At 44.6% G+C, this 26,187-nt stretch overlaps 2 protein-coding genes across 2 annotated transcripts in view; both read left to right on the top strand.

Moving 5' to 3' along the window:
* Positions 1-1,239: 1,239 nt before the first annotated feature.
* On the top strand, positions 1,240-3,408 carry LOC128709087 (protein deltex). Its single transcript, XM_053804074.1, has 3 exons — positions 1,240-2,817; positions 2,898-3,040; positions 3,108-3,408. The coding sequence occupies exons 1-3, from the start codon at positions 1,240-1,242 to the stop codon at positions 3,406-3,408; spliced, it is 2,022 nt and encodes a 673-aa protein (XP_053660049.1).
* Positions 3,409-13,280: 9,872 nt separating this feature from the next.
* LOC128719153 (uncharacterized) overlaps positions 13,281-26,187 on the top strand; it is a 34,117-nt gene continuing 21,210 nt past the window's right edge. Inside the window, exons 1-3 of the mRNA XM_053812779.1 lie at positions 13,281-13,346; positions 25,340-25,590; positions 25,684-26,140. Of these exons, the coding sequence (XP_053668754.1) occupies positions 13,281-13,346; positions 25,340-25,590; positions 25,684-26,140 (774 nt within the window). The remainder of the gene's footprint in view (positions 13,347-25,339; positions 25,591-25,683; positions 26,141-26,187) is intronic.

The raw sequence follows: 26,187 nt of genomic DNA, 5'->3' as shown, positions 1-26,187 counted from the left end.
AGATCACGCAATAGGTTTCAAACATAATAAATTATAATTGTATAAAATATTCGAAATCAGCGAAAACAATGTGTCATGTATTAGGACCATCAGCAAATTCAAGCAGTCTTTAGCTGTCAACGGATGAATATGGGTTATTCTAAAACTTCAACCCACCAAAATAAGGTGTTCATTTGTACTGTTTGTCGGTCGTGGGAAATTCATTTCTCCCCTCCTACAAATCTGTGCTTCTCTGGAATACACACAAGCAGCGTACACGGATATAGCATAAAAACTCATATCTAGTGTAGGCGCTGTGCAGGTTGTGTGCAGTATTTTAATTGCTGTATAAACTATTTTAAAGGTATGTTGCAAGTGTAATACATGATGCAGTAAATCCCGTTATGAAGTGGTGTTCCTTTACGTGCATGTGTTGGATTGCAGGAGTCACAGATATAAATCATAGTGAGCGATCGTATGCGCAGGAAGCTTAGAATTGCCAATTATAGAAACGCCATGTTTGGGCACTGTATTGTGAACATTGAGAATTTTAGATGCAGCATCATACATCTTTTACAAGCATATGGTGAGCATTTACGTTGAACGTAAAAGAGAGTATATGAACATCTTTGTACCCATGGCTGTGTTCCTCGCCCATTCATTTGATAAAATTAATAAAGAAATAAAGTATTGTTGAATTGTTGAAGTACAGTAGCACCTAGCGTAAAGCGAATCCGCATGCTCCTATTGTTTATCACCAGTGCCAGTAATAACTCGGGATGTTTGAAGAGAAAACCAATCAACGAAACGAATTGGAGAGCAATTGAAAAAAAATAAAGTCAATTGTTTATAAAAATTATGCTATTACTCTATATTGTTTTAATGATTTTAATCTATTTTGTGATTGAAACAATTATCTCTTACAGATAACTTCTAAAGATCGTGAACGGTTTGGTACACGCATGCAGCTATGTTGATCGAGGAACAGCAGCAGTATTATCCAAATTACAAAAAATATTGTTAAAACAATATAGGAAATCGATATTAACTACCTTAAACTGTCTGACGGCCGCCGTCCTTTTTTAAACCGTTGATTTCGTGCAAAGAATTAGCTTTTGCGGGCAGCTAAACTAAAGATTTGCAAAAGTGTACGATGTTGTGATGATCATACATCTTTGAGGAAAGAGCATATAGAGTACAACGGTGGATTCTTTATATGTAGCAGCAAACGCAGCGAATATTTAGGTTTGAGTTTCGAAAATGTCGACGCCACAGCACCGTGTGGTGGTTTGGGAGCATGAAATGTCTGACCGGTGCTCCTGGTTACCGTACAGTCCGTCCGTAACTCAACTGCTGGAGCGCGCCTATACCAAGAACCTTACGCGCGTGCTGCTAAAGGATGCCGATCCGACATTGGCTCTATATGAAGTAGACCTGGTTCAGATGGTGCAAACGCAGCACGGTACGGCTGGCTTGCGCAATGCAAGCGTCCGACGGTGTCTCTATCCACCGAATTCACCTGCTGCGATGGGTATCAAATGGGAATGGTACGGTGCTAATCCGAAGATTGCGTGGCATCGTTATCCCCTTGACATCCAGTCACTGATCGAGCAGGCATGGTCCAAGGGTGAAACATTGCTTGATCTGAACAACACGGCGCTGAAAAAACCATTCCTGATCGATTTGACCAGTATGAATCAAACCATGAGCGGACGGCGGAACCCTATAGTCAATCCGATACGGCGCAAAAACCAAGCACCGTATCCGTTGCTGAAGGTGGCAATACCGTCAGATACGATCGGTTTAATAGGAGCTGCCAGCGGTGTACAGGGTCAGAATACCGCACATGCGAGCAATTCTAGAACTGGCAATCCGCAGGGCGCTGTTAACGTGGGATCCTCCGGTAGTCAACAACATTCGGGCAAATTGACTCAGATACTGAACAACATATTTGGAAGCAAATCACATGCACCGGTGAATGACAGCGTGCATCAGCAGCAGGAGCAACAGCAGCCGCATTCGCAAGGCTCAAAGGTAATGGCTGGTCCATCGAGTTTAAATCAAATTACACAATCAAACAATGCTCAAAAGAACCAGAACGGCGCGCAACAATCAACTCAACGTAATCGATACGCGTTTGCTTCTGGACGTTCCTACCAGCATCAGTGTGTTGTACCGGAAACGCCAGAGTTAGCACGATTGCAACAAACGGAACAACAGAAGGCTTCCCACCGTCAACAGTTTGGTGAAGGCGGTGGTGGTAGCAGTGACGCAGCCAGCAGCCATAAAGCGCGTCGTCCGAGCGTGGACACTGTCTCGACCTATCTGAGCCATGAAAGCCAAACTAGCAGCCGACACCATCTCGACTCCTGGGAATTCGACATGCTGAACAGCTCGATTGGTAGTGATGAGGTGTTCATGCCCAGCACGTTTGGCTCATCTACGGACCAACAGTCCATACGCCGTCACGCCATTATAGCACCTGCAGAAGACATATCGTCGCATCCCGAAGATCTTTTGCCTCATAACAAACTGGAGGCTCGATATCAACTGCCAACGCCTGAATCATTTCCAGCACTGCTGTCGCTAATGAATGACCCTGCTAATGGTCTACAGGTAGTCGGTGTAACGCGTGAATCGAAGCCGATTGCAAAGTACGTACAAGTGGCCGATCCACCACGTTGGCCCCGTGCCCAGCCTTGTCCAATGTGTATGGAAGAGTTACGTCCCGGCAGTCAGAAGGTAAACGTGGCATTGTCTAGATGTAAGCATCAGATGCATCTGGATTGTCTTAATATGCTGCTGGTGAAGCAACGGCGTTCAGTCTCCTCACAAAAGGTACGTAGTTGAATTAGAGCAGGAGGTGTTAAATGATTGTCGCGATCTTTTATGTTTATTTTATCCTTATCCTTCCGTAGAACTACTACATCGAATGTCCAACCTGTATGTCGGTATATGGGGTGAAGATCGGAAATCAACCACCAGGAACGATGACTTACCAGCTGCTTTCGGGTGGGCTGCCCGGTTATCCGCCAACCGGCATATATGAAATCACTTACAAGTAAGAACTTTGTTAGGCATTTTTATTGCATATTTACTTCATAATAATCTTCCATATTCCCTTACAGTATCACCTCCGGCGTACAGGGACCGCACCATCCCAACCCGGGTGCAGCATTCTTTGCTGTGGGCTTTCCACGCCGATGCTACCTACCGAATACTCTGCTTGGTACCAAAATTTTGTACTATCTTGATGTGGCATTTCGACGCGGTTTACTCTTCACCATCGGTCGCTCGGTAACGACGGGCGTTGAGGATGTAGTGATGTGGACCAGCATAGAACACAAATCCCAGGTATCGATGTATCCAGATCCACTGTACCTTGATCGTTGTTTGCAACAACTCGTACATCTCGGTGTTACTGATTGAGCGTTCATCCTATCGTTGAAACGCTGTCTGCAAGCTTTGGCTGGGATCCATTCCAAAGCGGAAGTGACATTAGTGAGTATCAGAAGTTGGGAAGTTTTTTTTTATTGTTGCTATCTGTTGGTGTTCAGTATGAGTGGAGTCTTTTATTGTTTTTTTTTAAAGATCGCTAAGAGTAATTAGAAATCTTGTCGCTGTTGATAGTAGAAAACAAAAACAAACTCAAATATTTTGAGTTTCCTCTGGATAATCGGCAAGTGCAATTAGCATTTCATTTTGTAGAGTTTAAAGAACGAGAAGCACATTAATTCGATGCAGTTTTTGCATCCAGCTGAAGCTTTACGCATTAAGATACACACCACATGACAGTTGAATTGGTTTGAATGACTGATTGTACAAATGAATACATGGAAATGTAGTGTTGTCAATTTAATACAATCGACCCGATTAATGATTGTGCGATTAATACTCGCTTTAGTTAGTGTAGCGTGGAGATTATTTCAATGCTTTCTGCTAAAACTCATAATATTGTTAACGGGGGCATTTCTCACACAAGCCTTGTTTGTTATAATATGTATTTCAAAGTTAAAGAAGAGTATTATCCATTGTTTTTTTTTTAAATCCAACTCGATTTACGGACCGATCTAAACTATTTTTAAACTGAATTAAAACAATGGCATATATTTTACAACATGTAGCTACAAAAAATCCCCAGTATTCGATGCGGAATGATGTGATAACAGACCTATTCTTCATTATCGTCCACCAGCATATGTTTGATATTTGGTAGAGTAAATCTGTGCTTTAAGAACATAAAATGCCATGTAGCGTAATTGAAAATTGTATACTAAGACGATTTAAAGTGTGCTTCAAGAGAGGAGATCAATTTTCCAAACAGTAAACATGCATAACATCCATGTGACCATTACATGCAACATGCGTCTTCCTAGCTAATGTTTATGAATATAATATTCAATTTTAATTTATGTTCCTTTATAAAATAATATTTAAGTATTTTAAATGCAGCTCAACTTCAAATCGAACTTCCGTAGTATAGACATGTGTTTGTATTGGTAGGCGAATAACTTTGTCCACACACTCACCACAACTTTAAGCATTTTAATAGAATGGAACAAAGTACGTTCGTTGTATTAAATCGAAACATATCAGAACCTGCATGAAATTTCGGCAGATAAAGCCAAGATGAGATAATAGTGGTTAAGCATTCTAGCATTAATACATTTTTAAATACATAAAATCTGAATTGTAAGAAGCATACTGTAAGTGAGATTACTTTAGGAGATTGGAAACGATCAAATTATAGCGAAACAGGCAATAAAACGCATCGAGATTCATTGTACAGTAAAGCAAGCGACATATAATTTACATTTACTTATTTTTTTAGGGTGAATTAATAACGTCCTCAAAACTCCGAAAACTGTAAAACAAAGCTGTTTGTAGCAATATTAAGTGTAATACCTTGACGAAGGCCTAGACTAGATCTAGAAACGATCTAGAAACGAAAGATTCATGAATCGCAAAAAAAATTATGATTTTCCTTGCTGCTTAGCGAAGCTGCGCTGTTCGGTGGATGTTGAACAAAGAGGTAGAATGCCGCTGTTTACAATTTGCGATGAAACGCAAGCATTGTTTGCAATGCACTGACCACGACAAACCGCGCGCGGGTTTTTCGCAACCATCGAAGAAGTCGAACGGCATAACCGGCGGGGGCCGGGCACGGTTGGAAATTGGCAAGCATTGGTGAGATCAAGTTACAGATGGGCAGATCGTATGCGTCTTGCTGGAGGTGGTGGCCCAACGAGGAAAGTGAATCTATCCTAAGCGGCAACGAAAAGACCGTAAAACCGTTTAGTTGTCAACCAAGCGCGAGAAAGTGGGATGGCAATAAGCAGGGTGGGATGCAGGTGGGAGGATGGAAAAATAGGGCCGGTCGTGTGTTTCCGATGGGGGATTGGGTGGAAATGAGTGAATGAGACGGAGAGGGCAACAACAACAACAGCAAAAAAGGCCGTAGAATCAAGATGATGGGTGAAAACATGATCGAGAGCGAATCGTGCCTTTTTTGTCTCGCAGCAGAAAACCGTCCCCGACGTCGGTTTGCGTTTGAGCTCCGTAGGTCTGGAGGAATTCCACCCTCTATCAGTCGCACGACAGTCGTTTTCCATTGCTAAACACGGAAGAAAAAAAAAGAGCTACCGAGCTAACCACCCTTTTTCCTGGCTGATCGCGGCTTCCGGTAAAGTTTTGCGGAAATTTTTGATTAATGTTTATTTTTTTCTGTTTTTAACATGAGAGAGAGAGAGAGAGGGGGGAGAGAGAAACAGTCTTCAACGCAGGCAACTCCAATAGATCAATTAAGGTGGATCAGATGTTATAGAATGTGCGATAGGTAATGGGACGGTGGAAAAACGGAACGATAGTTTGAAGTGTAACAAAAAAAATGCGTGATAGTTCATGTTCTCGTCGACGTCTTGTATAATAGACTGCTCTGAATCTGCACAGTGCGCATTGTTGTGGTTCTTCTTCAACAAATGTAAAGTGCTTTTATTTAAATTAGGTGCATTGAATGTTCATCAAACTGTGTGTGATAGTGTTTATCTAAGCTTCTTTCAGTTGTGTACCGGATAATCTGCTGATTATTCTAACTCTTCCATCGACACAGGCGTTCAACAATCAAACAATTCTAACCACCTGTATGACCCTGTATGATGGTTTATTATTTTTTAAGACTCATGTTAATCTTATTTTTTTGGTTCAACCTCCCTCCAGCAACCTGATGTAGTGTGGTTATAATAGTAAACTTAACGAAAAACAAAACAATCATATTAAGAGTAGATCTTCGAACGAGTGTCTCCAGAGGGCCATTTTGTAGTAAGATGTGGAAGGAAAACGGTTCGTGTGAGCAGCAAAAGTTGCTCGGCCGCGCACAAACCGTAAGGTTAATATGATACATTGTTCCGCAGTAAGCTGATACTGAAACGCGCAAAGAACTGTTGTGGTTGGCTCAGAGCCAACGCTCGCGTAGTGCACCGTTGGCGAGGCGCGACCCATCATCACCGCCGGCGGTGGGCCGGGACGTGACAGGTGAGTGTTTCAGGGTTTTTGGGGTGCAGTGCGGGAACTTCAAAACCTTGCGTTTAATCGTATCATCACCTTGGCTGTAGGTATCGGCAGACGCGATGGGGAGAAGGAAACGATAGAACGAGCCCAGGCCTAGGTACTCTGGCCCGTATACCATGCCCAAACCCGTACGCTTGATGCGCGCTTGAAAGTGTCTAGCGGATTAAGTTACTCTAGCGCAAACTGTCACGACAATTGTATGGCAGTGCGCTGCGTTCCTCTTGCAAATATGTGCCCACATACACACACACACACACAAACACATTCAGCTGAGCTATCACGTCCGGCACGGTGTGTAACTATGCGTTAGCAAACAATGCTTTGTAGGATGGGCACGCATGCACGTTTAATACCTTACCATCGCAATAGCCGAAGAACCTCCACGAAGGAGTTGGGACGCAAAGTTGCTCAATTTGGGCGACCGGCCTGAAATTCGCAAGAGCACTAGAATAGAATAGGGCTATGCACAAGTAAATGCATAATGATATGATTGAGAATTAAGTTTGGGAAATTCTAATGTCTAATTCTAATGGCTAACATTGAGGTCTGCAAGTGGAGCTTCCAGCGTGTTATAAATGTTCCTTATGTGCCTGATTGTTTGCTTCTTTGTTGGCACTACATCCTCAAGAGCTACACAGGAGGGTCTTTGATTTTATTTATCCATGGCTGTATGCCCGTATGGGATTTTGGAAGACTTACAATGCGCGGCCATGTGCTAATGCCACGGTGAGAAGGTTTTTTGGTTGAATTCTAATTCTACCTCACATGCTTTTTATAGCCCAGACTTCCCACAACTCTACTATTCAGCAGAAAGAGGCCAACATATAAGTGAGACACGCACTAAGATAGTCATCCTTTAATGTTTGTAAGTGACAGTTGTCAAATGTATTTGATTATCCTGTTCTAGAGCTCAGTGCCTTGATTTCCGCTATTGAGACTTAGAGGAATTGGGCAGTTCGTGAGTAGTTAACCAGCTACTTGAAGCTCTGGCTTTACTAAAAGGGTGCTGAAAAAGAACTCGCATCTTTAATAAAAGGTTAATGTGGTACTACAAATGTGAGAGTTCTTGACTGTTCTTACATGTTCGCTTCGATATCACCACTTTTTGAATAAAAGAGCTGGAATTGTAAAATATCTCAACGGTACGAGGTGGGTCACCGTGATCATCATCTGAAATCTTGGGTTCAAAAAACGAGATCTTCTGTTTTGCTCTGGAATTCAACATTAGACGACAGAAGGGTTTAAGACGATGCAGTTTCTAACTGGTTTTCTATAATTTATATAACAAATTGTCACAAAACAAATCTAAAAAGTTTGGTGTCAAAACGCTGGAAAGGTGCTAGTTGTACACCCAATATACTTAAAGATTCAACATTGATCAATTATGTAGAATAACACTACCTTCTTAGGCAGGGTTAAACTAGTATACGAGGATCTTTTCTAAACTATGGGAATCTATTACCCAATCGCCCTGATTATACAGCGGCAAACATTTTCCCATGTATATCGATCTAATCCGAAACAAAAAATTGCATGTATGTCTTGCCTATGTCCCTTGCCCACCGCCTACTTCATACACCCTTCGGGGGCTCAGAAAGAGAGAGAGCGAGAGGGAAGCACTTGTAGCAGTGAAAAGGTAACAATTATTGTTTAATAACAATTTACCATTTTTGAACCGCGACCGTGCGGTCGAGTTGCGTTTGAGCCGTATTTTGACAAATGCATTATTCATCACGCCGACTACGACACTGGGGTGGCAGATGGTGGCAACACCGATCGGCCCCCGAGACACATCCCGGCGGTGCTGCCTGATGTCGATCGGCAAGGTGATTCAGCTTTTCCCGCTTCTGATGCTCGGTACTGTGGCGGTAACCATCCAAACAAGGAAAGACCCTTGAAAGGCAGTAAACGCTTCCCCGTTCTTCCAGTTCGCCGCAGCCGCTGGCCCTCGCGATGAGCACTGGTCGCTGTTTTTTTTTTATTTTGCGCAATATGAGGTTTTTTCTTCCTCTCATCACCAATCAGCGTCCCCTGTGTAGTGCTGTTTGTCTCTGCCGTAGGGTTATAAAATTGCATATAGATTTAGTTATTCCTACCTTCAGACATTCGAGGACGTATAGCAGGGTTATATCACCGTACAGCGAATGATGCTCCAATATATCTCAACGCAGTATCTCAGCTTTCTCAGCGCATTTTATTCCAGTGATTGCCTATTTTAGTTCCTATTGGGACAGGATTAACGCATGTATATTAGTCTTCTAACGGTTGCAGGTGTTGGAAGCAACGTCTAAAAGCAGTCAGCCATTTTATTTACCTGCAATAACAATGTATTGCTCTTGCTTGACCATCTGCCTGAGACTAACCGAGACTGCCGTCCAGGCCGGCTCTCCTCTCCTCGTCCCCTACGTGCCGCACGTGCCTGGTGATGACATTGTGTTGCACCACTTCATAGACAACTATTTGCGGTTTCGCTTTGTAGCGCTATTTGCATGTGGCGTGTGTGCGGTGTGGGTGTTGTGCTGCTGCTTGTCATTCCGGCGAATTGGTCCACTGAGCCATTTGCTCGGATGAAAATAAAGGTGTTATTAGGGAAAAAAACATTTTTGGTTTGAATTGAACAGGCATCTGGTCACTTGCTGTATCATCTACTCGAAACCCTTTTCTTTCCTAATTGACTTGACCAATTTTGTTGAGGTTATGATGAAGCTCATGCTAGGGCGGTGCGGAAAGAATCGCTTTCCGTTCCCCAGTTTATGTACCTAAGCACCCAAGGAAGTTCTTTGCGAATTGCAGCGGTCGGCACGTGAGTTCGAAGCACGTGCACTTCTTACACCGCACAGGCCCTGCGAAAGCGGTAATTGATGTGAATAATAGCAGACAGGCGGCAACGTGAGCATAGGAAGGTTGCAGAGCTGGTTATTTTAATGCGGCTCGTTTGAAGATCGCCCGGGAGATGGATCTCCAGTCTTGTCTGATAGGGAACATGGGGCCTCATCACACTCCAGGCAGAGCTCCAACAACAGGTCAGGTCGTTCCCGTTCACCTTGAGCATCGGTCGGGTGCAGACCCGGTTCAATGTCTGCCAGAACGCCAACTTCGCGTCGCGTATCTTCAAGGCTTCGGCAACGGAGATGTACATTGCATCGTGGTCGGACAAAAACTAGGTCACACGCATAATGCTATCCCTTTCCCATTCCGTTCAAGGATGAGGCAGCAGTGAAAGAAGATCCACAGATGTGCCGAAGATCGGACAGACAGATAAAGAGCACTGGTTAGACACAAAGATTGTCTCGGTCGCAAATGTAACGGACACCTCATAGCATAACACAGTCTACAAGCAAAATATTGCCCAACTTGTTTGCCGAACTTACAATAAAAAAAATCCCGTCTGCAATCGCTGGCAGGTATGGGAAGGCGACAAGCATTATTGACGTTTTGCCAAAAATGGACATAATCCATATTGTCTGACCCGCCATGGCGCTGCATATGCTATGCGTTTGCCTTGACATCTTAGCCCGAGCAGCAGCTCCGCATGGTGGAAATCGGAAGGGGCTACGGTTGAGTCAGTGCCGGTGAGAAACGGAAGCCGCTGTTGGTGTTACAGTACATCCTGGTGCTACAGCGCTCAGTTAGAAACAGCTCTCCTGCACCTTGTCCGTACGGGGCGGGGAAAAAAAAGGCCAAGCAAGTGCAATAATTGTACGCAGGTATTGGGAAGATTATACATTCACTAATTGAAGGGAATATCTCTTCCTTCTTAATCAGGTTGGACCCCGCTTGGAGGTTAAGAGGAGGGAAAAAAACTATTTTTTCTCGTGGAAGGCCGTCCGTCATCGTACTGCGGCGACCTTCGGTCGGGCATTTCCCTACCCGCGAACTCGATTAAGCTTTCAGTGCCATCGGGAATGATGTTGCCACAGCGTACAATCTTCCGGCTTCTTGCCCTGGGAGCAGACATCTGTGCGGTAGACCTTTACCTCTGCCTCTCCTCGCCAACTCGCGTTCAATTCTTGAGGAAGTCAGGAATTTTGCCTGCGGAGCAAAAATTGTGTCAACCGATTTGACGATTGGTTGGGGAAGTTGGTGGGAAGGACTCGCGTGTAAGAGGGATCACCCAATCGTTAGACAAGCCACGCTGGTAGTGGACTTGTACTGAGGCCGGGTGACCTCCGAATATCCGGCACGGGTGCAGAGTAGGGTCCACAACTCGGACGAGCGAGCTCCCTGTGCTGCTCTTCGGTGTCTCTTTTCGGCCACGAACACCCCCTCCCGACGGGCCGTGCTGTGGACGGTGCCCCAATGCCCAAACCAAAGGCAAATCAGAAGTGTCAGCAAGTCGTCGCATTGAGCGCGAAACCTCATTTACCCATATATGGCACGAATGCCTTAAAAGGGAAGCGGTTTGCCTGAATCGTAATCGGTCCGAAATCGGCGTTACTGCCCGTTTGCCGCTGCACTTCGCCCCACTGTGGCTGTGGTTTGTTGCTCTCGCTTTCACACGCCCTCGCGCATCAGGTTCCCCCCCACCCTGTGCGCGTCTCCCCGGTGTTGTCCGGCGAGATACCGGACCGTATGCACCATATGGATGTGCTGCGGTATGTACGTCTATATTACGGCGTGCCGGGTGGGCACCAATACCTTCTGTCGCTCACATCTTCGCTCCATCCCCTTCGAGGGGATGCTGTTTGGCGCCCGGGCTGAGGGTCGCCGGTTCGGATGGGGTATTATCCACGGTGTGTCAGTGCGCTGCCTCTGCCGCCCGACCGTGCACATGCGATCGGACGCATATTCCACTGTGTGGACTGTTGGATGGTACTTCCCAGTTTGGCGTTGCTTTTGAATGCTGCCCCGTTTTGTTTTATTTTTTTTGCTTGCCGTTTGCTTCCCATTAAGGAAGTCACCAAAGTCGGCGGCGCAGTCCGCTCGGAGGATACCGCGTACGGCGCTCGGGCAGAAAGGGATGACGAGCACTAGCACACACAAGCACGCACGGCCTCCAAGTATGGTGTGTTGCTCTTTGGCGCATGCAGTTCGACACTTGGCACAGAATCACGAGCGACCTTGTGTAAAATTGATTTCATTGATATCGCTCAGATATCCTTAAGGTGTTGCATTACTGAGGACTTCTGCTTGCTGTTCATATAAACCACACCTCGGAAAGGATGGAAAAGGGACATCGAAGATCTTGAAAACTATAGTTCTGATTACATTTGAAGATGATCCATTCGGATGTGGTCACATCTGCGAACAAGTCGCGCTATTAACCTACCGCTCCACTGCATCATATTATGCTCACTGATGCATTCCTTCGATATGGAAATGCTGCTGCACCTCGCATCGTATGTCGCTTTATTTTCTTACTTTGTTCGGGGTCATTTAAAAACCCTACACCAACGGGCCTCTGCGCCTTTACCGACATCCAGCCACATCATCCCCACCTTTCTTCCACGTACTCTCTCTCTCTCTCTCGTTCACGCGCTGCGCTTATCTGAGCGCAGCGATGGGATTGTTGTTTTTTTTGTTGTTGTTTTAAACCCCTGTTTATGGACCCTTTTTTTTACCACCGGTTTGGGCCGCTTGTTGTGCGTCGTTTTTGGGCAGCTCGACCGGCCCGAACCGGCGAGGTCGACCTCTCGTGGCGCTCTCGGTACCGCCGAAGGCTTTTCGTTTGGCGTCCGTGCGGCGAAGGCTCCCGCAAAAGGTACCAACCTGGCGGGCTCTAGTCCGTCGATCGCACCGACCGTACCCGGTCAGTATTGCATTCGCAGCCTTATCCGACGGACGATGAGCCACGAGCAGCAGCAAACCACTTTCGCTATCGTTTGCGTCGGATGCGCCTGAAGAGGAGCCCTCAAAGCGGTCGATTCGCAAACGTTAAGCCTGGCATGAACGGCACGCACAGGACTTAAACTACCGCGCGTTAAGCGAACACAATCAGCGGCACGTTTTATCACTGTTAAAGTGCAAAAGCCCACGGTAGGGTGTGAAGTGTCCGGTGCGCGAGTCTATTGAGCGTTTTTGTGACGTTTTTTTTTCGGGAACTCAATCGTTCAGTGTTTGTTCGGTTATTGCTATTTTATTCATGTTATTTAATAGTAATAAAAGTTTTTAATGTGCTTCAGTGACACATTAAGAAAGCAGAAGAAATTTACTCATTAAGGGACAAGTGTTGTTTTACACTCCGGAGTGATATTATTCCCGTACATGTGTAGTGTCGTTTAAGAAATTTACGGTGTTGCAGGGTTTTTAAACAAGTAAAATAAACAAGCAAAGTTTAAGTTATTTTAAATTAAACGAACATAATTTTAATCCGCACTCGCTGTATTATCTCGAGATTACATAAAGCAGAAAGGTAATTTTTTTCGTTTACCATTGAAAGCGTAATCGCTTGATGTTCCCTGATGATGGAACCCCTGTTAATTAATTGTCGCCGGGTTCTCTAGCTTCGTTTTATAAGGCTTTATTTTCACTTCGTTTTTCCTTTAGCGATTGGTGTAGAATTAATTCTTTTTAACTGCTTGCCCTCATTCACAGTGCTACCGACCCAGAACCGGAACGACGGCGACGATCAATACGACAAACGATCAACAATCAACAACATTCACAGAAGGCGCACGTTTCCAACGGAGCCGGCAACGGATAAATCGTGATTAAGTTTGCTGCCGGCATCGCCCAGCCCATTCATCCGTTCGGGAAAACCATACGACGAAAGCGATACCGACGCCCCTGCCGCCATGGAGGCTCAGTTTGTCTGCGCTGATCTGTCGGCGATAACGGATGAGGATCTGTTGCGCAAAATGGTATGTTGACGAATATTTTCGACTGTTTGTATTTGGGGCTGAACTTGGCGGTGGAATTATTAGAAATTCTTCTGCGTTTTTTAATGTTTTTTTTTTGTTTGTGATAGAAAAATATATCGTAGTGTTTTTTGAGACGAATCGTTGATTTGAATCTTCAGTTGTGATTCGTTCGATTCATGAGTCGACTCTATAAAGATTCATTTATCTTCAGGCGATGTTGAACTTATGTAAAAACTGAATGTCTAAAGATTCGTATGCCTATAATGAAGAATCCAATCTTTAGTAGCGATTCATTTGAATCACCTCTCAAAAGATTCATTATTCCTCTGAAGATCATGATGAAATTCTAGTCAAATGATAACACAAACAGCAACGTTACATTGTAACTAGTATTGTACTTGATGAATCTTTTGAGATGAAACGTTCTTTATTAAGAATCAACATTTAGGAATGATTTGAATCATAAGTCGACTCTCAAAAGATTAATTTATCCTCAGGCGATCTTGAATTTTTGAACAAAATGAATGTCTCAAGATTCTCGAATTTTTGAAGCTTCGTTTGTCTATGAATGGCAAAAGAATATCCGATATGCAGTCGGGATTCATTCAAATCAGCTCTCAAACGATTCATTATTCCTCTGAAGATCATGATGAAATTCTAGTCAAATGATAACATAAATATAACATTGTTTTTGATGAATCTTTTGAGATGAAACGTTCTTCATTAATAACCTTCTTTTAGGATTGATTTGAATCGTGAGTTCACTCTCAAAAGAGTCATTAGTTTCTAGAGAAGAGAGATTCTTCTCTGAAGATTCTTTAATGTCTAAACATTCGAAAATATCTGAAGATTAGTAAGTCTACTAGTAAATCTCCAATGCTGGATGATTTTACGCCATTTTATTTGACTTCTGAACTCTTCTCTAGAATGCTAGAACAAATGGAAATGTAAAAAAAACATCCAAGATTTGACGGCAGCTTTAAGAATCTTAATGCAGGGTCAATCAATCAGTTTAAAAATTCATTTAACTACATGACTCTAAAGCTGATTTACCTTACTGTAGTTGTATTTGTATAACAACTAGTACATGGATAATACTATGCGCAATTTTATATTCACTTATTTAAACACTTGTTGCAAATACTCTCCCATCTGCAACCTTCGAGAGTGGCAGTACAGTGAAGGAACAAAAAAAAAGCCTAGTGCGAATGTCATTCAGATGCCGTTTTTTTTTGCTTCCCTCGAGTCATTCTATTCAATAGGCAATTCGTGAGGCAAAATGAAAAAACAACGCCCAAATAAGGCAGACGCGAGGCCGAGCCGTAGAAATTATGCTGAAGTCAAGTTGTGTCTGAGTCGGACGGCGCTTGTTCGCCGCTTGTCTTTTTTTTTCTCGCTCCTTCCCCCGTTTCGTAGCAGACGTGGAGCTCTAGTGCCATACACCCTTCCGAGCCGGGGTGCGTCATGGCTCGGATCAATGAGATGCGGTTTAGTGGTCGGTTTTCGCTGTCGGTTTATGTGTGCCAGCCACAGCCGCCTCACTCATTGCCTTCCCCGTGTTCCACCCCGTATGCAGCATGATTTACATGATGCAAGAGCCCAGTATGGCACGGAACTGTAACGGTTAGATTGTTCAAGGTTGTGTCTTAAACTTATCCGATTACGCTAACACAAATTTCTCTCCAATGATATTAGTCATAAATTATAATGGTGGAAATTTTATCATTGAAAAACGAATTTGTGGTAGAAGCAGTCGTTGTTTATAAAGAAACGGGAGGTCCATCAAGCAGATAATAACAAATTCATTGCAAAACAGTGCCCTAAATGTCACACATAGCGTATATCTCCTTCCTTAAATTGATCGCAATTTGCTGCTAGTGCCCCGCAACCGTTCGCTCTGCCTTCTAGACGCGACAAATAAGACCGCATTGCAAGAAGACGACCGTGAGCCCCGAAGGAAGCTCGGAAGTAGCATTTCCTTTTACGGAAACGGAGTTAACCTTCCAGTCAATTAATGCGACATACAAAAGGATGTGTGCATGACCGGTAGGAACGGGGCGATACAGGAGAAACAGGGGTAAAAGCTGAAGGTTACCTTTGGCGTATACAGAGCAATATGCGCTGGGTGCGGGAACAAAACAGAAACAAAACAGCGCGAATGCCGCTCATTGCAGATTCATCGATCCGACGTGGATGCTGCGATGCGATAACAACCGTGCTGGCACATGCGAGTTTGACATTGAACATCATTGTGTTGCAAACGACTATTTACTTTCTTAAGCACATTTTGCAGGGGTTGACCTCTGGCGTGCGGAATTATAAATATATTGAACGTTTTATCGTAAATATATATCTGTATTGGTGCAGTTCTACTTTAATATGTATGTTTAACACGGGAAAAAGTGACAGATATTTTGAAGTTTGGTTCTGAAATCGTTAATGCATTCGTATTATACAGACTGTAATATAATTGGAGGATCGATTTTTTTTAGAATATTTTTAGAAAACTGCATATACATTAAGGTTATAATCTTTCATAAATGGAGTGTAAAAAATATTTTATTCATATTTAACAATCCACGAAAAAAAAATAATAAGACCACTTGTCGTCTTATAATTATGCAATGGACTGTATAAATATCCTGTTGATGTTATTAAAGATTATAGTTTTGAGCTATATTCAGATTATCAGCTATGTATACATTAGCCTGAAATTAAAACGGTGCAATAAATCATGATTGCCCGTTTCCAGTTCGGAATTTAGATGATTTGGAATGATTTTATTATCCACCCACTCCAAGCGGGATAGATGAGGTGCCGACTGTTTCTGGCCCCTGTTTGGAAGTTTCCCATTCCATACTGGTGAGTCTTTTATAATTTTTTATCTATTTTTTCGCAACAGTTTGAGGTTGTTTTGAGCCGAAAAAAACGATCTACAAAAAATAAGAGATAAACAAATCAAAGCGGGTTCATCGCTTGCTTGGATGTTGAAGTCTTTCGTTCAGTTTTCGGTTGAATTATTAGGTTATTTACAAATGCAGTGATTTCTATCCGGTTTCAAGATGAAACATTGTTACTATGTGATGTATTGCGCTTGTTAGTGTAACTATCTAGATGATATATTGTTTATGACCCAACGCGTCCATGGCAAGCAGTTGGGTTTGATAATTGATGTCATTGTAAAGTGTTGTTCGTACACGTTCTTGAACGCCCACCGCCGGTTAGATACACTCACCTGCACGGCCAACAACAATGCGGACAGACGAGTGACTTCATTGCCGGCGGTTCGGCAAGGTAGTTCCGGGCCCCGGATTGCAACCACGAAAAAACGGCAGCTGGCTGGACGATGTCTGCCGCCAGTAACGCTTGCCATCCTGCGGGGTGTACGGTTTATTTTCAACCGCATGGCGTCATACGCAACGTTCTCGTTGGTGGCTGTGTGTGGCGAAGGGAAACACATCTGCACTGAGCAGGCCGTCACGGGGGACACAATTCCACGTCGGTGTACATGGTGGCCCACGCTGTTTTCAGTCACTTCCCCCCCATCAAAAACCAAAAGCATTAACACGCGTGAAAGTCGTACGCGTTTTGGGATCTTGGTTGGGCATTGTTTCGAGGGTTTGTGTGTTTGTGGTTGCTGTTCGGATTCTTGCAGTAAAAGTCGCGGTTCATTGTATTGTATGCGTTGCTTCTGCTGCGACCCATCCGCACATCTGGGGGAGAGGTTCTTGAGAAACCAAACAGCATTACTTTAACATGCGAATGACACGTTTGTATCGTATTTCAAGCGTTGGTGGGTCTGAACTTCCAGCTGTCTGAAATTAGTTGGAAGTTTAGAGTGTTTCAAACAATATTCTGGTATGAATAAAAATACGAGTTCTCTTATAAATTCCTTCCCTATTTCACGATGCCTTCTCATCCGAATGTTGAAGATATTTGTCATTTATTCGTCTGTCTCCTTTTTAGTGTTCTATCCATGATTAACTGCATGCACGCACATTGCCCGGCGCACATTAATCAGGCCGGATGAATCATGCTGCAACCACGCAGGATTATCGTTAAATGTCTCCGCACCGTGTTTGGTGCCCCTCGTATCGTATCGGTGACGTCTTTTTATGACCATTTAGTACCGGTATCCACTATCACACCGCCGAAAACCCCTGAAAACCAAAACAAACATACCTACCGCGTAGGATAAGGCACGGCAAATGATTTACGAACACAAACACAGGAAAGATCAAACCACGAAAGCCCCCGTTCGTTGGTGCGCTGTGTATTCAGAAATTCCACCGTGCCCTTGTGCCAAGATCAAGGCGGTGTTGCACATGGGAGGAATCGGAGCGCATCGTACGAGCAGGCGCTCATCGGGGGAGAAGACCATCGCAACGCAGCGGATGGTGCGATAAAACGGAACCAGAAAGCATAAGTAAGAAATTCTTTCCCTACCCCACCAGTGACCGGTTCGGATTATGCTTTGCCTTTGGTTTCCACCTTTTCCTTATCCTTTTGGGGTTTTAAAGCTCGAAACTAGTTTCCAGGCTTGCGTGCGGTACCTTAATGTAATTGAATCCACAATCAATGAGAGTGAAACCCGAATAGTGTTCACGGGTTTGAAGAAATGTTTGTTTAAAATCAGATATTTATAGCAGAATTACTCGAATTGCTTGTAATTCTACTGCTCTACTTTATTAAAAATACGAAATCAATTTCAGCACCTTCGATTCTAGCGCCTACAAGAGTTCAAGCGACGGCTCTGCAGACCCAAAAAAGGGGTGACTTTTGGGGATATTTTCAAAGATAGCTACAAATGTATGACACGGTTGGAATACGTTTGTTAATTCTTAAGATGTCTTGGTGGAAAAAATAAATTTCTGCAACTTCTTCGGTTCGCTGTCACTGTCCCAACACCTCCAATAGCAACTTGCTAGTTTAGTGGACATTATAAAGGCCGGACAATATAAGCCATTATAACGTCTTGAAGAAAATTAATATCAGATGATCAGATATCTGATATCAACATCAGTGAATGGCGTTAGACATTTTGCAGACCACTGCTTCGGTTTTACGGTCTGTAGTTTTGGAACGGGTTGTCTCATAAACTTTGGATAAAGTTCCTGTATTTCCTTTCATTCTGAGTATATCATGAACTTCGGATAAAATACTATGAAGTTTGGATAAAGTACCTATATTGCCCTTAATTCTGAGTGTCTCACTAGGTTCTTCTGATAAAGTACTTTAATCTCCCTTAATTCTGAGTGTTTCATGAGGTTTTGATAAAGTTCTATAAAGTTTGGATAAAGTACCCTAACCTCTCTAAATTCTGAGTGTCTCATGAACTTTGGATAAAGTATTATGAAGTTTGGATAAAGTACTTCAACTTCTTTTAATTCTGAGTGTCTCGTAATCTTTGGATAAAGTTCCATAAAGCAAAACTTCCCTTAATTCTGGCTGAAACCTCAGGAAATCTTCCGGTTGCTCAGCAAGTGGTCGAGCGTATTCAATGAAATAATAAATTAATTAATTAATAATAATTAATAATTATAGCAAAATGACTAAAGACTTATGTTTGTGGGTGGGATTTCCACAAGCGATTGTTACTGTTTTGTTTAGCTGTAATATCCACATGCAACTCCTGCCATCGTTTCGATCGTACAGCTGGTTGGGAGAAAGTATCATGAGCTAAGACGACGGATGAAGGGTACGTGGGGCGAGGGATGTGAGTGGGGGGGGGGGGGGGGGAATATAGTCCAAAAATGACAAGACAAACCAATCAAACCGTTTGGTTTGCATTTATGGTCAGATGATCAGCGAGCGGTTTGTGTGGGAGCGATGACGGTGTCTGTCAGACTTGGCGAGTGGAGGCGTTTGCTGGAGTTAATTTGTTGTTCAATTTCTTTCACCTCATTGCCACCCCACCCCCTCCCGCTCGCCGACCGTGTGATCCCCTTTTATTAATTACGCGTCAACGTTCAACACCCCTGGTTGGTTTTGAATGCCGCCGAACCACGGCTACAGAACGCTCAGACTGTTCAGTGTGCCGGGTGGTCGCCGCTACCCATTATTCGTTGGGAACTCAGCTAAGCCCAGCCGCGGCACAAGATCGTTCTACGGCGCTCACTGCTCTGGAAATGCGTGCACAGAATCTGAGCGCCCCGTATCCCCCAAGGCGGTAACTCAGGTTGCAACCGCAAAAAGAGGGGGGAGGATGGGTTTTTTTTGTTGTTGTCGTCGTTGCCAGCTCCACAACTACGAAGACAAACGCACCGAGGGAGGTTGAGTATGGGCTGGAAAAAGCACAGCCAGAGAAACCACACGTCAACCCCACACACGAACTAGGATCCAACACCCACACGGTGTGGCGTCCTCTCGCGATCGTTGCGCACAACTGCCGTCTCGCATCCCGGCCGCACGGCCTTTCGCTGTGTGCGTGCGCATGTGGGCAAGCAGAGCAAACACGGCCAGCCACCCATGCTCATCCGCCGTGGCTCGAAATGGGCAAAAGGCATCGCGTCGCGGTGCAAGAACTTTAGTTCGCCCGAAGACGCAACGAAAGCTGAACGGTGATCGATCCGCACCTCTGTCGCGTGCGCGCAAACGGTTCGCATTGTGAAGTTGTTGTTGTTGCCGGTTTGCTGGCATATGTACGATGCAAACCCGGAGCTAGTTAGTTACATCGAGATTAGCATATTGAGCGTGAAACCAAGCGTTGGTAGAAACATCGACGATCAATCGTCAAAGGACGGTGGAGAAAGAAAAAAAAGTGCACGCTCCATGTGGAGGAGCGAGTGTTTAAGAGTTTTTACTGTGGTGGAACTGCAAGAATTTCTCGTCCAAACAGGGAGAATAAGTGTTGTCGTGTGGTGAAGATAGGCAGCAGAAGTGATATTCTAAAGAAACAAAAACAAACCCATCCATCTGTTTCCGATCAGCAATCTCAGCATTCAATCACACACAAAAAAAACCCCTGAACGATCCACGATCCACAAATATTCCATCGATGTGAAGCAAACATAAAAATAAACTATTACAGACAGCAAAACAACAGCAGAAAAAGACGATATTTCAAAAAAATATCGAACAAAAGCGCATAGCACAAAACCATCAATGAAAGCACCGGTTTTAGACGCATACGCCTAAAACGAAGATTGTACCATAAAGTGAAGTGAGTGCGGGTTGGTTGGGTGAGTTCTCCCCGAAAAAAAAAAACCCCCGAGCGAGCGTTACGAAGCCCCGAACGCGGGTAAGTGTCAAAACCATTTGGCGGTACGGTGCGGTGTGGCGGTGGGCCGGTTGGTGTCGGGTGGTGGTTTCGGCGACCGGTTTTCGTTCTGGCGGCCGGCACTCACTGGCCCTGCAGTGGCACGTTTGTTGAACTTCCCGCAGCGGGTGAAGAAAGTACATTTTGACATGCCAATTTTTTGTTTCATTCTGTGAGCGTAAAACGTTATCCTCCGGCAGCACAGAATCGGAGTGTAACCATCTTTTTCCGCATCGTTTGTACTTGGCAGTGATGTGAAACGGCGTTTGATGCGTTCCATTTCAATGGCGGTATTATTCGGTGTAGAATTATCAAGATCGGCCTTTCAGAGCCTTTAATAAGTTTCGCTTGTCCTAGTTTTATTCTGCAAATAAATTAGCATTGCTCTTTCGCGGCACTTCGCGGTGAACATTATGCAAAAAATCTCTTGCAATAAAACATCAGCAGTCTTTTTGGAATGGTATATTAACTTTTCCCGGCGCCTGGAAAAGAGCGTCAATCAAAATAAAGCTAGAGAACCCTTCGAGAAGCCACTGCTAAGCGCCACAACATAATTATACAGCTCACTGCAAAGTGCTCATTGTTTTGCGAAAAAAAAACACACACCCGGAATGCCTAATGAGAAGGCATAAAATGGCATAAATGTGCTGCTTCTCAAACAAAACAAAACAAAAAAAATCAATGGCAAGGTTAGCTGTGTGTGAAAATAACGAAATTAAAACCCAACTGTTCTGTAAAGCAATTTGTACGAATCCCCAAAAACCCGGAAGCAACACCTGAGTGGCCCTTCGGAAGGGGAATTTAAGGCAGTCGAATGCCGGGCTACACAAATTGCTATATTTTCGCTACGTTTTATTACCCCCTTGCCGCCATGCTTCGGGTGTGTTGAGTGCGGGAAGGGGTTGCGCAACGGCAAAGGGTATTCGCTTCAGCAAATTCAGAATGCATCGGGGTGCCTAACGGGAACGGTAGCCGCGGATGCGCGATCACGATCAGTTCGTATTGGTACATTATTCCGGCCACCGCCACCGCCTATTTTCATCCTGCAAAAAACCCGGTGAAGCAGTAATCCGTGCGCGAGTGATAAGGTACCAGATGGTGGAAGCATCGCCCGGTAGAATTTCCCTCGCTGGGAAGGCAAACACGGTGCGTCATGTAGCATTATTTAACAATTATGTTGATTCAGCACAACGCCGCATCGGCCTGTTGGGCAGGGTAAGGGGGGCCGGGGGAAAGGTGGCGGAAGATGTCTGAGGGGTGCTGGGCCGGAGAATGCTCAATTTATTGCACCTTCAGCCAGACGGAACTGGTGCGATTACTCCACCGTGTTTGACGGTGGTATCTTACAGATACCGTAACAAGAGCGGAAGATGCCGTAAAACACACAAACCCTGAGTCAGAACGTTACGGTACGCTCCAGTAAGCGTCGGTGGCGATTGGTCAGCGCCCTCTCCCTCCTACCCCCCTCCCCCCACGGGCAGCGGTACAAAGATCTGGCGCCCACGGTATTACACATGACTCGCGGCTCATTTCGCCGACACTGGTCGCGGTGGCCTATCATCTGGAAAGTAAAACCGCTTGTTTCTTGGTTCCGTAAGGGAAAGTTTGACGGGCTCGTGGCAAAACACACCAACCATGTTCGGTGGTTACAGCAGCTCGGTTTGCTTCCATCAGCACAAATACCAGAGAAATTGCAAATGCAAGATGTAATCAGCTAGTCTGGAGTCCATTTTGTCTGGATGTCTGAAGAGGCATTTATTTAACAACAGCAAGATGTTGTTCTCAATGTTGTTTATCTTGCCCTTAATGTAAGCTACTACTAAGCCGTCATCGCAGTAGGTTGTTGTATGTTTACTTGACCCCAAATAATTGGAGGGTACTGTGGAGAAGATGGCGTGCGTGTGGACGACTAGTATATCTTCACAACCAGCTGCTCCTCCAATGTCCGTTCACACATGCAAGAAATCCAGAAATCCTGCTGACGATACTTTTCGTCAGAGATGGACAAAATGCATGTCTCGGACATGTACACAATAGTTCCAATTTAGACGGTCACGACAGGTGTTTCGAGTAGACAAGTGTCCTCCAACTATAGAATAGCCAGTAGATTGCCAACACTCTAGCGCGTACTTCAACATCAAAGTTGTCTTTGGCGTGTTATTGAGGTTTTTGTACGACTGTCAAGAGTGCGTTCACCTATCAGTAAATCACTCTTGCGTAGGTCGGTAGGATCACTAGAGGTGCTTAGTTAATCATCATCAATCCATGATCCATCGCTAATGGATCATCTTGTTGCTTATAGACATAAAGTAATGACTTTCAATGTCCATATCATCAGGGTTTGCCAGGATCTGGATCGATTTATTGAAGTTGGTCCTCGAGGTGTAGACCTCTGAGTGTCGGATATCCCTCTTTAGTGCTGGACATAGTATCGCATTACTCAGGAACTCTTAGTGGTCCATTGTGATTTATTAGACATTGAGCTCTCAGGGTATATTGAGATATCATCAAGGTTGCAGATCCAGGCATCTGGATCGACTTATAGATCCAGATCTGATCCTCCAGATGTAGTTCTCCGAATGTCGGATATCCCTCTTTAGTGCTGGACATAGTTTCGCATTACTCAGGAACACTTAGTGGTCCATTGTGATTTATTAGACATTGAGCACTCAGGGTATATTGAGATATCATCAGGGTTCCAGATCCAGGCATCTGGATCGACTTATAGATCCAGATCTGATCCCCGAGATGTAGTTCTCCGAGTATCGGAAATCCCTCTTCAGTGCTGGACATAGTATCTCCTTGCTCAGGAACTCTTAGTGGTCCATTGTGATTTATTAGACATTGAGCTCTCAGGGTATATTGAGATATCATCAGGGTTCCAGATCCAGGCATCTGGATCGACTTATAGTTCCAGATCTGTTCCTCCAGATGAAGTTCTCCGAATGTCAGATATCCTTCTTTAGTGCTGGCCATAGTATCGCATTACTCAGGAACTCTTAGTGGTCCATTGTGATTTATTAGACATTGAACTCTGATGACATTACGCCCACTTTCAACATGTGCGATTCTTCGTGATGCACGAATAGAATCAATAACTACGGATGACTCATCGTCCCGTAGTCAGTGTTTGGTCTATTGATTTCGAACGACCAGTCGTATTGCTGTTCTGTAGCCTAGTAACAATGGTTAATATTGTGCTTATCGGCTACTTTAGACTACTTCTGAACAATATAGTTGTCACTGTTCCAAAACACCGTTGGTGAATGAAGCCACCAAAACGGGATATAACCGACCGGCACCAACCGGTGCCATTTGGTATTTTAAAGTTATTCTCTATATAATTTATAGTGTGTGCCATATTAGGGTAATGTGAAGTCTCCGGACCCCCATTTTCGGAGTGTACCATTTTTGGTACTGGCGAAGGCGGCTGAATTGACCCACACGGTGTTAGTATACGTTTGCTTGTTTTTTTTCTTCTTCTGTTCGCTGTTTGTTGCAAACGCGGCTACACCTACGAAAAAAAAAACCCAACCTGATTTTAAGCAAAAAGGTTGCTGTGACCGGGATTCGTAGACTGTGGATGATATCATTGGCACTGTTGGTGATCACGTTTCAAGCGTTGAACGGAAGTACAGCGAGTTGTTTCGCCCGGTAATACACCTTTCCTTTGTGTGACAAGGTCCAGTGTCTATTGACTGCTTAGTTCGTGATCTATTTTAATCAACTTTTAACACGTTTTGTATGAATGGAATAAAAATATACGGCTGTTTATCGATCTAAATAAGGCGAATAGAATTATAATTTAATAAAAGATATCAAATTTAATACAGTGGTAAGAATATTTACACATCACCACAACAATTCACGTTCCAGCTGGGACAATTGCAAACAGTACGGACAGATTCGTGCTGAAAACCAGCCGGCAGTTGCCTGTAATTAATAGAGTGAACGTAATGCTTTCAATCAACTGTGGTACAAATTACCGTACCGATCTATCTGAGCAACGCCCCATCGCTGTGGGCAAGCTTCTATTTCGAAAGCGAAACCACACACCTTATAAGGCGTGCAAAAACCTTTGCCTTGCCCTCACCATCCACCGCTGCCCCTTCCACCCCACCCGGCAGAGACATCCTGCTGTGACGATGCTCTGGAAATGCAGCAAATGAGGCAATAAATTCCGGGCCCCTATTTGGTGTTAAGCGAAACCCCGCCCGGCAACCGGGGGTGACATGTGGTGCCGGGCTCATCGCGTCGTTCATTTCGATAAGCGGCATATCCTTTTTGGTCTGGTGGTCGATTTTTGGGAGCCTTTTGGAGCAAATCCGTCTGGTGCGCGTATGGGCGTAATGATGGTACCGCACCACTGCCACACGGTCTTCGCGCTCGCTAATGGAGTTGCAACCCGAAATTGTCATCACTTGTGGGTTGGCATTGCGCGGAATGCAACCGTTTGGGTTTTGTGCTTATTTGGACTGCCGGCGGTAACGGGCGATAAATGGTAACTCACCCTGTAGCTGTCTAAACCACACCCATCTGTCTCTATTTTGTCGCTTTAAAGTGTGTTTAATTATGATTTTGTTTATAAAAAAATTGCTTACAATAGTTAGTAAAGTTAAAGTCTTTATTTATTGTATTATTTTGATTCGTTTGTTCATTAATATCTAGTTATTGTTGCAACAACTAATTAACAACCTTGGGTTTTACTAATCTTCTGTTTTCTCCGTAACTCCAGTGGCAACAGGCGGAGGACTTTTCGCGCAAGAAAGAAATCCGGGCGTATATGTACAAGTTGCGCGAGCAACGGCTGAAAGATTTCTACGCCAGCAACGAAAGCAGTCCACCGTACTTCCTGATGGATAATGCGAGCGCAACATTCGGGCTGAAGAAGAGCACAGTCACGGGCAGCCATGGCGATTCCCTCGTCGACCAGAGCTTCGAGAGTTTCAAAACGAAGGAAATCCGTGACTCGGAAAGCCCAACCAGGTGAGCACTGCGCACTCCTTGATGTCTGCGGGTGTTGGACGATGTTTTTGCGTTGTTGAATTTAAATATGCCTTTGGCACTATCTGATTTCAGATTCGGCAGCATGGCCATACCGTCCGATAACAGCGGTTGGCAGATTCGAACATCCGAGGAAGTAAGCGAAGATGGCAAGACGCATACGGTGCGGACGTCCGCCACAACCGAAGGAGTGAAGGAGATTGACGGTGGTCGCACTGCGTTCGCTGGCAAGAACCTGGAATCACACAGCGAGCATTACGATGGTGATGATACCAACTTTGTACACAGCAAGGGTGACCGCTCCACCACCGTGCTGGTGGAGGATAGCATCACTGAGGACGCGAATGGGCGCAGCGTGACCGGATCGACCCATTCGACCACTACTTCCGTGAGCTCGACGCGCGTCGTCTATCAGCAGCAGAACGGCGATAGCGAGCGACCGAAACAACAGCTCGCTGATGCTACCGACCAAGCCACCGCGACGATGCTGGAGTTTGGCGATGATCACTGCAGTTCCTCGCAACAGCGTACCGTGACGAGTTCGTCCACGTCCAGCGTGCTACGGAACAGCACCGCTAC

The sequence above is a fragment of the Anopheles marshallii genome, chromosome X (assembly GCF_943734725.1).
Source record: "Anopheles marshallii chromosome X, idAnoMarsDA_429_01, whole genome shotgun sequence".
Classification (NCBI taxonomy): domain Eukaryota; kingdom Metazoa; phylum Arthropoda; class Insecta; order Diptera; family Culicidae; genus Anopheles; species Anopheles marshallii.
Note: the sequence above shows the minus strand (reverse complement) of the source record. Positions and strands in the feature narration are given on the sequence as shown.